The sequence below is a fragment of the Chaetodon auriga genome, chromosome 5 (assembly GCF_051107435.1).
Source record: "Chaetodon auriga isolate fChaAug3 chromosome 5, fChaAug3.hap1, whole genome shotgun sequence".
NCBI lineage: Eukaryota > Metazoa > Chordata > Actinopteri > Chaetodontiformes > Chaetodontidae > Chaetodon > Chaetodon auriga.
Genome location: NC_135078.1, coordinates 5,906,213 through 5,919,980, shown reverse-complemented (window position 1 = coordinate 5,919,980; position 13,768 = coordinate 5,906,213). Strand labels below are relative to the sequence as shown.

General features: G+C 43.6%; 2 protein-coding genes across 2 annotated transcripts; both read right to left on the bottom strand.

The window, feature by feature from the left end:
* Positions 1-1,185: 1,185 nt before the first annotated feature.
* c8h22orf15 (chromosome 8 C22orf15 homolog) lies at positions 1,186-3,242 on the bottom strand. Its single transcript, XM_076731577.1, has 5 exons — positions 3,024-3,242; positions 2,660-2,746; positions 2,320-2,442; positions 1,769-1,843; positions 1,186-1,598 (listed from the first exon to the last, which is right to left on the bottom strand). Exons 1-5 carry the CDS (start codon positions 3,046-3,048, stop codon positions 1,471-1,473), a joined length of 438 nt encoding a protein of 145 aa, XP_076587692.1. The 5' UTR covers positions 3,049-3,242; the 3' UTR covers positions 1,186-1,470.
* A 2,174-nt stretch (positions 3,243-5,416) lies between these two features.
* Positions 5,417-8,552, bottom strand: adora2aa (adenosine A2a receptor a). The gene is made up of 2 exons (XM_076731575.1): positions 8,086-8,552; positions 5,417-6,562 (listed from the first exon to the last, which is right to left on the bottom strand). The coding sequence occupies exons 1-2, from the start codon at positions 8,421-8,423 to the stop codon at positions 5,545-5,547; spliced, it is 1,356 nt and encodes a 451-aa protein (XP_076587690.1). The 5' UTR covers positions 8,424-8,552; the 3' UTR covers positions 5,417-5,544.
* Positions 8,553-13,768: the final 5,216 nt, after the last annotated feature.

The following is a 13,768-nucleotide window of genomic DNA, read 5'->3' as shown; positions in this document are numbered from 1 at the left end:
AGCAAGGATCGGGATCGGGTTAACTAGTTCCTACATGAAGTGACGACAGTTAGGTGGTCAGAATCAGGCTGACGGTGAAAATGCTTTGAACTTTCCTACATTACATCAACAAACACACAAAAGCCCATGTTCATTTACGTATTACTTGAAGCATATGTACACCCACACGTTATGCCTCACTCGTGATTTTGAGAGAGGCTTCTGACGGGAGGGACAAACGGTAGCAAAGGGTGATGATGACAATGGATGGCTCAGATGGTCATTGGTGGAGCATGTTTGTGAGAATGTGATTTGTCACTTGTCCCTCAGTGTGATACACTGGTGATGCTTATTTGACAAAAAGCATCACCTCCGAGTGCAGAACCAGGTCTATAGGCCGTCCCAAGCACGAACAACACCAGGACCCTGAGGCTGAAGCAGCTAAATGGAATTCAGCCATCCTTCATGTCACTGTGTTTTTCCCACTGTGACATGTGGACATGATGTTACAATGATAAAGCCATGAAATGAATATTAAGCAATTTCTCTCTGCAGAGTAGGGAAAGGTTAAAAAAAAAAAACACTGTCTGAGTCCAACAGCAAGCTGTGATAAACGACTAAAGAGATTCATTTTATAGTGCGGTTACATATGAGCTGAGCTTCCTTGTGTCAGAAAGACTGATGTGTCTCTTCAGTAAAAATAGCAAACAGCTCCTTAATGCAGTGTATTATTGATGTGCAGCGTGGAGGCTGGTGAGCACAGGGGCCTCTCCTCACTAATGCACCCATTCCTCATTGTTAGATGACACACATGCTGCCTTCTTACGGACTCATTCCTACAGGTGCACACACACATCGGTGGCCCATACTCCGTTAATACAGAATAACACAACCTGTCATAGGTAATGCCACAATAATACATACATTTAATACTGTTTTTCATGATGTGAACTTTCACGTATATTAATTCTCAATTCTTCATGCCACCGGTGCTCCTTTCGGTCATCTTCACATTACATATAAATTGAAACAATGCAATATAACCACTTTGTGAAACTTAAAGAATGTTTTCCTGATTTTCTGTATCAGACCTGTTTGTGATATCACATCTGAAGGTGGCTGTGTCCAAACCTTGGTGGTTGGAGCAGTTTGCTGAAAGCCTTTTGTTCAGCTGTGGGATTGAAGCTACGTGTGAATTAACAAAATGAGACGTGACACTGTCTTTTATTCACAGCATTCATGCATTACTGAACAGTTTCAACCATCTTCTCAGACACGGTTGCTTAAAACTCAGTAGTACAGGCTACTAAAATAGAAAACATGCATTTGCTAAAGTCCTATATCTGATACACTTAACGGATTGTTTGCATGGATGCAGGACATAAAGTATAGCCAGTCTGTGTGTCAACACATCAGGTTGTGTTGCAGGTGTTCTACAGAAATGTGTCTGAAGAAATCAGACTCAGAAGTCCGTCATGGCTCATATAGAAACTATTTCTTTTGGTGTCTGCTGTCATTTGCAGAGACGGTTTTGCTCCTGGTTTGTTTGCTCCTCTGTGTCCGTCCTCTGATCTTTCGGTCTCGCTCCTTGTCGGGGTTTGACAGTTTCCTCAGCAGCTCTGCAGCAGAACAGTCGACAGACCAATGTGTCTTATGTGGTGAGACTTTTTTAATTGTAAACATGGCTTTGGCCAACAGGAGGCCTCAGAGAGCCACTGTGTGCTGGTGGGTCAACACTGCTCGGTTTCATGAAGTCTTTTTCTTTCCCTCTGCTGACGGATCTTCTTACCTGTTAACTCAGGATGACTCTGGCTGAAGTTATTAAGGAGAGACACATACTTCCGACCTCCAGTATCGTCATCTCCTGAAGGGAAGGAAAGTTTTGAACGTTCATTTGTTTTAAACCAGCAGGACAAGCTCAGAGTTTGCAGCTCCTTCCTACATAACAAAAAACACTTTCTGCTCCTGTTGAAAAGCATCATGAGCAGCAAACTGAGAGTTTGAATGACTATATCCTCCACAATCAAAACGTTCTTTATTAAACCTTTTATCATATTATACGTATTTATTTATATACCAGAGAAACACCCACTTAAATCAAGCAAAATCCTACTTTTACATTCTTACTTTCCTAACCTATAATTAAAGTTGTAAATATGACAATTTTATCAGTCAAACACTGATGTTACCATACGTTAAAAAGCACTACAATTTCTTAGTTCTGTCACATATCACTGACCCTTTCCCACATAATAGATATCTTAGAAAGTTGGACTCTTGGATTCTATTCATGCCAGAGACAGTTAACTAGATGAGGTTTTGACACCTCGATGGACTCACTGCACACTCGCAGGAGGACGTAGTACTGCCTCTCCTCCAGCACGCTGCTGGTCAGAGCCATACTCTGCTGCTTCCCCTCCAGGTTCATCACTCTGCCGCTGCCGTCCATCAGGTCCACACACTCTACACCAAGGATTCATGCATTTTTTATACTTCACATGAAATGTTCTGTACTTACAGCCAAAACACAATGAAAGAAAAAATACATTTTTTGACTTATTATTCAAGTTATGAACGCGATAGCTGATACTGATTACTAACATATTCCTAATCAGTTGATTGGGTAATAAAGGAATCAGAATGACCAACTGAGTCTCAGTAATGGTTGTCTGCTCAGTACCTTTGAAGTCCAGACCGCACCTCTCCTTTAAATGATGGAGGAAGTTTATCAGCTTACAGTTGAGATTGAACATCTCCATCTTGCTGTCTGTCAAGAACAATATGTTGTAACATCTATTAAAAACATAACGTTACACAGTTAAACTCTGCACTTTGACGCTGTGATAATTGTGACTTTACTGTCCCTTTACTCAGCTATATGCTCTTATAAAACAAAACAGGTCTCTATCATACGAAATATCAGCAACCGTTTTCCACCATATTGAATATATGTCGCGACAATTTCCAGTAAATTTCAAATACCAGGTTTAATCCTCCTCTGCAGTTTAAATAGAGAAATGAAGAAATGCAGGAACTTTACTAACCTCCAAACAGGATAGTGACAAACATGTTGTAGTCCTGACTGCAGTCAAGCTCCAGCAGTGCTGCTACTAACCAGCAGTTGAAAGCATCTGTTTATTCCAAAGAGCTCGAGACGTAACTTTGGCCTGGGCACCAAGTGAAACAACAGAGGCTGTTAAATCTGTGTTGTGGTCTACACTTTGTGACAAAGACTCAGCTCTGAGGGAGAGACTGCATGAACTGGCCCACATAATGCAGAGATGGTGAATACAACAGACACACACTCAAACACACCTCCTTTGCATCATCCTCCTCTTCTTCTCCTTTTCAAAGCTGAGGCCTTTAATGAGGGGACAAGGGACCGCTGTTGCTTGTATCCATGGAGTCTCCACACACAGACAGACTGGCACTCTGAATTTATAGCTGTTGGACAGTGATGTCAAGACTGACTGAAAAAAAAAGAGGCTTTTTATTGTTTCCCGCCACAGATTGGAACCGAGAAATGAACTAGCCTGACCCAGCACTGTTTCTACTTACTGTAAAACCCATGAAGGGAATTTTTATCCAGTTTTAATCTGAAGCTGAGGGAGACAGTCCAAGTTTGAAATTCAGTTTGCAAGAAAAACAGCTGAATGACAACTGTAGTAACTATTACCTCTCCATTAACAGTGTACAGTTCAGTATTACAGTGGTGCAAAATCAACAGCAATGTGGGGGCAAGCACATTTCCCCAAATATCAAACTATATAAAATACTGATCAGAGCAGCTGTCAACAAGATTATTTCTAACAAATAAACAAATATGGTTCTTTTGCAATCACAAGTGTTTTCACTGGATATCAATAGAGCTGCAATAACATAAAATGTCGCATCTTAACCTTGATATGACTCAGCTGAGGAGACGATGCCACACAGGACAGCAGCAGAGCACGACTCAGGAGGTCTCTGCCGTGGCTCTTTAAAAAAGCACCAACGGCCCCTGGGGAAGCTTTCAAAAAGAAGTGGGCCCTGTGCACTGTAACCTGAACTCTCATGGGAATGGCCAAAAAAGCTGGGAAAATAAGGAACTCCAAATATAGTTTGTCTGCTTAACTAACTATTTCCCAGAACGAGCAAACCAGATCCCTGACTCAGTTCTATAGACTTCTAGTCTAGATCTGATATGAAACATGAGCCTGCCTGGTGAGAAGCCCATGGTAAGCCTGGAGCTGCTCCTACAGCTACTGAAGACTGACTGGGAACATTTTGTGGCCGTTGCCGAACACGAATACAATGAGTCCACTTTGAAAATGTAAAAAGATTTATTCAAAGACAGAAGTCTGTGCAGGGCAACAGCTGAGGATGAGCTCATCACGAGAAACAGAACTTCTTCAACGAGTTTGATTTAAGTGTAATCATTCACAATCCTCTTCAAAGCATTCCCCATCACTCATCAAACTGTCTCAGAAGTCACCATTTACATGAATATAACTTAAATAGGCATACAGTCAAGTCACACTGAGCAAACAAAAGCACAAGGTTACATGTCAGCATCACATCACCAACTCTGGCGTCTTTTCTGTTTAACATGTGAAACGTGTGAATACATTGCTGTCGACACAAACAGGAACCGATCTGTCACCAGTGAAAGTACTGTTCATGTTCTTTGGTCCAATTAGAAACAGCATGTGGCCCACAGGCAGCAACCATGAAATAGGAAGGAATGAAAATCTCCTCCGTGAAGCTCAATTACAATTCAAGAGAAAGGAACAGGTCGGCTGTGAAAAATGTTTAACTTTCTGCAAATGAGCGAGAACTTGGCACCGTGCAGGTCTTCAGGATGAGGTCAATCTAAAAGCAAATGTTGGTTCACCGCTGCATAAGAAATGATCCTCTGTCCATGATCCATGGTAGTGGTATACGGTCAAATCCATTTACATCCATATCCCTGAAAACATGAAAAACGTATCAATAATTTAATAATAAGATTGATGAGTTCTGTCTTCAGCCACAGGCCCATTCAGACCGTCAGTGCCAGGATGAAAGTTCCTCACACACTATGGTGTATTATTTGACGCTGCTGTCAAACAAGAGAGGCATCCTGCAAAGATAACCATCAAGACTTTTTCCATCCTTTATTTTCAGAGAGTGAGAGGTCCATCCTGTGCCTTCTCTCTGTATTTCTGCTCTTCTTTATTGAAATGAACGCAGAGCCATTTTTGGATGATCTGTACCTTAAAGATAGAAGTGACAGTCTTTCAGTCAGTTTAAACCACTCTTGGTCTCGTGGGGTGTTAAGAAGCAGCACAACCTCTTTGGCTCACTAGCAGTGCTTTTAGCCTTTTAGTCAATCAGTCATCAAAGCAGTGGAGGCAGTTTCTTCTGACAAGGAGATCTAAGTTGGTCATTGGTTGTCCATCCTCTGTTTACAGTGCACTGTTTCCACTGTGGACTGAGGCTTATCCTGATCCTTTGACAGCTGCTGCTGAGGTAACATTGACATTTTACTGCACAGCTCACAGTAGTTAGTAGTGCTCATAGTGAATCGTCCCTCCTGTGCATACGTCAAGACATCATTGCCAGCTCGCTAAAGCAACTCTTTGTGTTGGGCTGCTTGAAAAGTGATGTGGCCTTGGTAGAGCCAAGCTTCTGTTTGTCCGTATCCTCCACAACGTCTGCTCCAGTGCAGTCATGCTGCTGCTCCACATACTGCAGATGATGATCTATGGGGATTTGAGTATGTCTGAGGGCTTGCAGTGGACAAGGGCCCATCTTTGGACAGTGGGAGATGACGATTGACAGAGGGGGGTTGGATACTGCCATCAGACCGCCCCCTACAGGAGAGATGTGTGTAGGGCAGTGGTAGGAGCTTTCAGAGCTACTGCTGCTGTGTTCATTGAATAGGTCCAAGCTGAGGCCGTTTGCCTTCAGTCTGATGGAGTCAGTGATGCTGTTGTGAGTGGAGGTGCGCATACTGCTGCTACTCTCAATCAGCTCCCTCTGGTTCAGGATGTTGCGCCGAATAATCTTCCGGAAGGTTTGCCGGAACTCCCGGATACGGTAGGCGTAGATGAAGGGGTTGACCACAGAGTTGGCGTGGGAAAGAATAATGGCCACATACATGATCCAGGGCTGAGGCCGTGCACACTGAGGACAGAAGAGGGTGAAGCAGTTGATGATGTGTAAAGGCAGCCAGCAGACCACAAACAGACCCACAATGATGGCCAGAGACTTGGCAGCCTGGACCTCTTTCTGCAGCGTGGAGCGTGACTTCTCTCCATGAATCGCCTTCACCTCCATCAGCTTGAGCTGGTGGCGAGCAGCCATGAAGATGCACAGGTAGATGGCCAGCATCAGCAGCAAGGGAATCAGTACGCAGCCGAAAAAGTTAAAGTAGACCATGTACTTCATGTCTACCACCTCCTCAAACAGGCACTTCATCAGGCCGGGCGAGCAGGTGCTGTTTAATCCCTCAGGCAGCTTGTGCCAGCCCATCATGGGGGTCAGACCGATGATGATGGATAAAACCCAGCAGATGGCGATGATGCCTTGTGCTCGCTGGCCTGTCACCAAGCTGTTGTACCTGGAGAGGGAGACAATAGAAACATCAAGAGCCAGTTCTGTCTGTCAACTCAAAACTCTGTGAAAGTCTGAGGTTTGCTTCCCACAGGCCGGCTGTGCTAAATCTTCTAATAATAATTATATCTAATAATCTTTTGTATACAGTATATGAAGATTGCTCTGTGGAAGCACTTCTCATCCCGGAACTAAAAGAGAAAGGATAAACAAACAAAGTCTGTCAGGACTCCTCAAAGGAAGAGTCTATTTTGAGCAGGCCTGTAGCGCAGTGTGGGAGAGCAGCTGAGACGTTTGGCTTGTTTCTATCACATTCTTGGGATGTTAAAGTGCAAAGGTTAATGCTGCAAAAACAACCCCCCCAGCAGTAATGCAAAGAACAACGCAGAGAAACCCTCACGTATCTTCAGCGGGAGGAGGAGGCTGTGCAACAACAAATAGTTTGAGTACTGAAAACAGGAAGGCTGAGCTTGATGCGGCTCTGAGGCTCAGTGTTTTTTAATGTGATGAGGTCACAGCTTGAGCTGCAGCATCTCTCTTACTGACAGGTTAAATGTCTGCAGACACACCATCCACAGCAAATTTGAATGCTAAATCGAAGCAGACGTTCAAGACAAACAGGCTGCCAAACCCTGTCATAAGAGAGTAAAATAATAACGTGCTATTACACAGGGGGTTACGCAGTCTGCATAAGCAATTAGGGCAAAATCGTTTGATTGCTCCAGAGAGACACAACCTCATGGGAGACGCCATTTCTGGACACACTTATTCAGCCAAGACTCTCAGGTTCAAATGTCATGGCTTCACTGATAGATAGAAATGAAATATGAAGTTTTATTGTGAGAACTCTCCTCCAAGAAACAGATTAGACGAAGATGAGAAAAGAAAGACAGAGGAAAGTTACAGCACGTTAAATGCACCATCTCTAGGTTCTTATTTAGTTTCCCTAAAGATATCTGTCCTCTTTTTTTAACTTTCCTTCCATGCAAGAACTTTTCATATCACTTTCTAATGAGGCATCCTTTAGGGTTTCTAAAATGCAACTACAAGTGTTAATAATAGTTAATTATTAAGTTTACTGATGCCTTTTAGATCAGTTATTAACTATTTTTTTCAACTTTTGTTCTGCCAGGTTGTGAATAATTTCCATACAGTTGTAAATGTTTATAAGTCATAAATAAATGTTCACAGTTTACTTCTCTCTCATGAGCCCTCTAGTCTGCAGCATCAGTGTCATTAACAAAGGGGTTTTATTCTTTCAAATCTGCAGGTGTACATTTTGTTAATAAATAATAACACAGTGAGTGAGGAAACCTGGAAACCAAAAAGTAGTTTTAAGAGCTTGTGACTGATCTATAACGCATTAATAAACCATTTATTAACAACTAACAAAGCCACTAATAACAACTTATAAATCCTTTAAGCATGTTGTCTCATTATAAAGTGGAATCAAACTTTTTTTGCTTGTCCTCTGAGGGCACAAGAAGTATTCCCAGCCACACTTGTAGCTACTGAGGATTCCCCACTGACCTGAGCGGTATCTTGATTGCGATGTAGCGGTCTATAGCGATGGCCAGCAGGCTGAAGATGGAGCTCTGGGTGAGGACCAGCACGAAGCAGGCGATGAACAGGCAGCCATAGAAGTTGGAGCAGAAGCCAGTGCTGATGACGATGGAGAAGGGAATGGCCAGGACGCCCACGGCAATGTCGGCCACCGCCAGCGACACCACAAAGAAGTTTGTGATGCTCTGCAGGTTGCTGTTGAGGCACACGGCCCAGCAGACCAGCACATTGCCCAGCACGGAGAACGCAGCGATCAGCAGCTCCAGGATGATGTAGAAGACAAAGGCAGCAGAGACGTCCGGCATGGTGAGACAAACGGCGAGGTCACTGATGAAGAGGGAGGCAACCTCACCTCAACGACCATAGCTGCAGCCTGGCAGCCACTGAGCTCAGCCTCCTCACCTCTAACACCTTCAGGAACATCCCCAAGCAGCTGTGCCAACTCCCTCACACCTGCTCAGCTCAAACTGAACTTCACTCAGCTTCAGACGGGGCCGTCGTCTCTCCGGACTCCACACGCAGTCGCCTCCATTCTCTCCTGGTAAAAAGCTCCTCTGCTGTCCTCTCCCCTCAGCTCCTTCCCCTCAGACGCTTTTTCCCATGAACTTCTCGAGGGGCTGAGATGATGCCAGCAACGCACATCACTGGAACATTATGCCGCTGGAAATAAAGAGGTGCAGAAGTGAAAAAGAGGAAATGCATTTACGATAAAGGAAGTGAATTTCAACAGACACACCCTCGCATCAGATATATTTTAGAGCAAGCCAGAAATGGGGCAGGACGGTGTCAAACATGTCGTAGCTATAAAAGTAAGGCTTATTTCCTCACATCTAACTTGCAATAATGCAAAAGGTGACTTTATCTGTTTGCTGGAACATCAGGGTGACACTGACACGTTAAATGTCACATATATCCCAATCTATGTCTCTGAAGTATGAAAAAAGACTTCACTCAACATTTTTAATCACACAAATTCGCCCTTTCCAAGAACTTTAAATAGCATTTCCAAATATTTTTGGAGGCTTTAACACTTACAGGGTAAACTTTTTGGGGAAATATGAACTATTTACGAAATAAATACGAAATATTCTGGCATTCAAATGGTCTAATTCAAAGATGTCACCAAAACTCAGCAGCTTTAATAAGAAGATTAGAACTTCCCCAAAAGCCCGTCAGTCTGCAGTAATGGTCCTGTGAGTGTTGGCTTTTGTGGGACTTTGGGCTGCTGATGTCTTCTATAAACAGCCCCTCTTGACCCTGCAGAGGAGCAGTGGGGGGGCAGATTATGTGGACTTCATCAGTGTCAAATGTACACGTAGCACAGCTCCCAGTGTTTAAGTGCGACAGTGTGCCAGAAACAGGGGGGATGCTTCTGGGAGCATCGCGAGTGAAGGCTGAGACAGTCGAGAAAACACTCTGTCACTTTTAATTATTGTAACCCGGGCCTGTACTATCAAACTGCTCAAAGTTCAATTTTGGATTTACATGACAGTAACCTTTATTTTGGGGCCACTGAAAACGTGAAAACCATGACAGGCGTTTGGTTTGTCCATCCTGGGCGACTGTAGAAAGGTGGTGGTGCAACATGATGGACTGCGCAGAGAATCATAACACCAACACCTTTCTGCCAATAGATGCCCCTGAATCCTCCACACTGGACCTTTAAAGGTCTGAAATCCTGTTTTCTCAGTCAGCTTCTCATCCTACATGAGCACACAATATTCTGTCAGCGTTGGAACAGTTTTGGTGTTTGTGTTTCTGTCTGAGCTCACTAAATTCAAGGTGATGTCATGTACATCTGTTCACCAATTAGGATTTAGTAGAGTTAGTTGTTTGTTGATGTTGCCAGCACTGTGGGTCAAATGTGACCATACCACAGAGTTTGAATGAGGTTGAGTGTTAATAATAAATAATAATAAGCTTTTTCCCCAAAAACTCGGATTATTGTTTATTTAGTCCTAGATATTTCATGTTTTGGAAAAATACTTTAGATTTGAAAGCAAGTGTTCAGGGGCTGTGAAGCCACGATAATCAACTCAATCAGTTTTTATAAGAACAATAAATAATGCTCGTATTGACAAACCACAGAGAATCTGCAGTTCCCGTCATGTCTACGGAGCGTTGTAGCATCTTTCAGGTCATTGTTTCTATTTTACAGCCCTGAACTTTAGCATTTTGGTTCACTCTCACAGCTTTCATCACAAATTGAAGCTGTCATTTTCCAGCAAAGCAACAAAAAACCAACACTTCAAGACTGACAGTTCAATAGATGGGAAGAAAAGTTGCCTTCACAGAAGGTTCAGTTGGTATCACACATCATCAGACCAACCTGAACAGGCAGAGTCCTCAGTCTAAAAACTGCATTTTATTGAGCCTTCAAGGGACCAGTTTGTGTCGTACCTTGTTACCCTCCCTCAGGGTGATATGTCTGATTAGTGACAAGCTGGTGAGCATTTTGCAGCTAAAGAGCCACATATTTCCGGCAGGGTTTGGTGGTGAGCAAAACGCAGCTAAAAGGGAAGTGAATTTTGGCCAAGTAGCCAGAAAGACAGCTGACTGAATGCTGATGTTATTCTGTGTCTACTGGACGTGGGAATTAGTTCACAAGCAAGTTTTACATGGTCAGATGATAATATGAAGATGTTGTGTTTACAGCTTGTTTCTGCTGCCCCCAGGGGCCAAAAACACTCCATGTAGGGTTAACAATAAAAGCTGTTTATCAAATTTCTCTCAACTTAAGAAATTCTCTTCAAAGAGTCACCTGCTGGTAGCATACATGGCTGCAGTACAGAGGAGAGCACACAGCTTCTCATACAGGCCTTGAAATGACTGTATGGGTCACGATGAGCAATATGTTATCTCAATCAATATGCAAAGTGTACGCTGTAAATGTCACCGAATAAATGTGTCTTATTCTTCCTTCCTTCCTCCTCCTATGTTACTTTAGGTCTTTTGGTTTTTTTTTCAGTGCAGTTTCTAGAAGTTTGATAAATGTGGCTCCTGGTCAATGAGGGAATCACACTGTAGCAGATTGCCTGCCATCAGCCATAAAAGGCTTAACAAACAGAAAGTTGCTGTTTTTGCGCTGCTGAATTCCCTCAGAGGGAATGTTTCTTGAGGTTATGTCTGGTTTTTGGACCAGCTGTGCTGGAACACAGAGGTCTTTGCTCTCTGAGTCAGGGTTTTCCCTTTGGGTCAGAGGAGACCTTTTTATCAATACCAAAGACTTGAAGGTTGATAGTTATCAGTAGGTTTCTTGTTCATTCTATTTGACTTACAAATAAGGTTTTTGTTGGTCTCTTTCCTCTGTGTCCAGGGTATTCATTTGTCTTGATACCATCCAGGTTTGGTGTTATGTTGCAGTGTGTTATAATGTTTTATGCAGCAGCACTGCGGCCAAATCAAAAATCCCAGAGGACAGCAAAGGAAATAATGAATCTCCAGAAACCACGACAGTGAATCTCCCATGCTAGCGGTGCATACTACAATAACAAGCTGCCCTGAGATGGAATTACAAAACACATGGGAGAAACTCCAGGCATTTATAGTGAAACAAGGGAAAGTGGGGTATTTCTTAAGGACAGGCGTTTGGATCACATTAGTCACATTCGCACATGAATTTGGCTCAGAATTTGGTATTTAAAAGCGTCTTTGTATTCCAACACATGATTGGAATGTCCAATTGGTCAGTGAATTAAGGATTAAAATACCATTTACAAAGCTATTAAAGTTAAGAATTTCCCGCAAACCTTGTTACAGCATCACCAAGAAAACAACAAATCCTCCTCCTGCCTGGCAGAGGGAGCACAGGAGGAACGAGCATCAAACCTCTCAGCCTCCTGACAGCAGACACTGTCGCTGTGCGCTGCTGATGGACGGCTGGAGGGTCTAAACACTGACCACCCCACCAGCTCCAGGAGAGCCCGTGAGAGAGCCCCACAGCAAGTGATAACGTATAAAACACTAATGATAATGAAAGCAGAGCTGTCGTTACTGTGTGAAATGATCCGCTCTGTTTGGACCATTTTGAGCCTGAAGTAGCCGTGGACCCCCAGTGACACCCCGTTTGTGGTCATTTAGTTAAACACAAATGTATCAATAAGCGCCATGTACACTTTGACAGAGGGCCAAGGGCATGGATCAGCAGAGCAGACAGGTAACATTGCAGCACCTTATCATCTACTTTAGTCATCCATTTTCCAAAGCACATTTGCAGTTAATATTACCATAAACCAACAGACACATTTATCAGGCTTTAGGGGCCCCTGAAGGCCTCGCTGTAGCCCTGCCCAGTTTGAACTCACAGAAATAGGTACAGCACTTTTTATCTTATCTTTAACTGACGATATGACTTTCTACCAAGACATTTTTTCTATAGATTGTTGTTGTCTTCATGTGTTACAGACTTGGTTTGCAGTGGGCTCAGCCTTGACTTGATCTGTGCCCACTTTTCATCTGTTGATTCAAACCTGCCTAAACCTGAGTGTTCAGTATGGATCCAACAGCAAACTTTCAACCTACAGCCCCCAGGCCAAGTCATAAGACGCTCTACACAGGGCTCACGTGGTTCACAGGCTCAATTAAAAACCAGGGCCTGCAAAGCTTGTTTGTATGTGATCATGAGGGAAGAATAGAGAAACGATGTGTTAAGCAGGTACAGGTTGATCTGGCACTATCATGAAGATCCAGTCAGACCCACAGCACGAGCTCCCTGCAGGAATGCTGCGTGGATGCTCCCTGTGCTGACTTTTCTTCAGGTTAATTCATGCTTGGCTCTCTCACCGATGAGGAAATCTAACATCCTGCGTAGGACACCTTGTACCAAATCTTTACGTTTCTCACATTTACCACACGCGCCTGTCTGCGGTCTGCGCGCTGCATGCAAGGCACACACCGTTTGACACGCACACGCATCAAGTCCAAGCAAACTTACTATCATGCAAAGGAAATGTTGTTGGTTTCATGCTGAACTCAACATTTTGTCTGATAAAATGACTCACCCTCTTCCCTCGATGCGCTTCGGGCAGGATGTAGATATCCGATAAGTCTGACTGAAAGTTTTAAATATCTGATGGCACTTGCTGAGATGAGGTGATAAAATGCACGCGCGACCTTACAATATCAAGCAAATGAGAGAGTGTCACTCTTCACTGAGCTCCGGATGTCAAACTTCTTCAGTTCGCCTCCAATTCAGCGCAAACAGCCGCCTGAGTTCACTTCGACATGCGGATCACTTTCTGCTGCTCGCACCGGGAGAAATAATACCGCGTCTTTAGTGAATGACTTCAGATAGAAGAGACCCGCTCCTTCCCCCCTCCCTCCCTCACACACACACACACACACACACACACACACACACCTCCCTCCCTCTGTCATAAAACATGCTGAGCCTGATGGTGCCTCTGCTTCCTCTCCAGGGGCAGATCAGTTGTTGATGACACACATTAAACTTGTATCTGTGACACGAGTCAGTAATCCACTTTATCCAGACATTTTCTTATCCTGGAGGAGAATTATTCAGGTATTAGTCAGAGCCAGGACCCTCCTGCAGCCTCATTGCTGTTTGTATGAAATGCACTATTTAATTTTATTTATACTGTTTCTGAAAAACTGAAACCACTGGACAATAATGACACCAAAGATAGCTGTT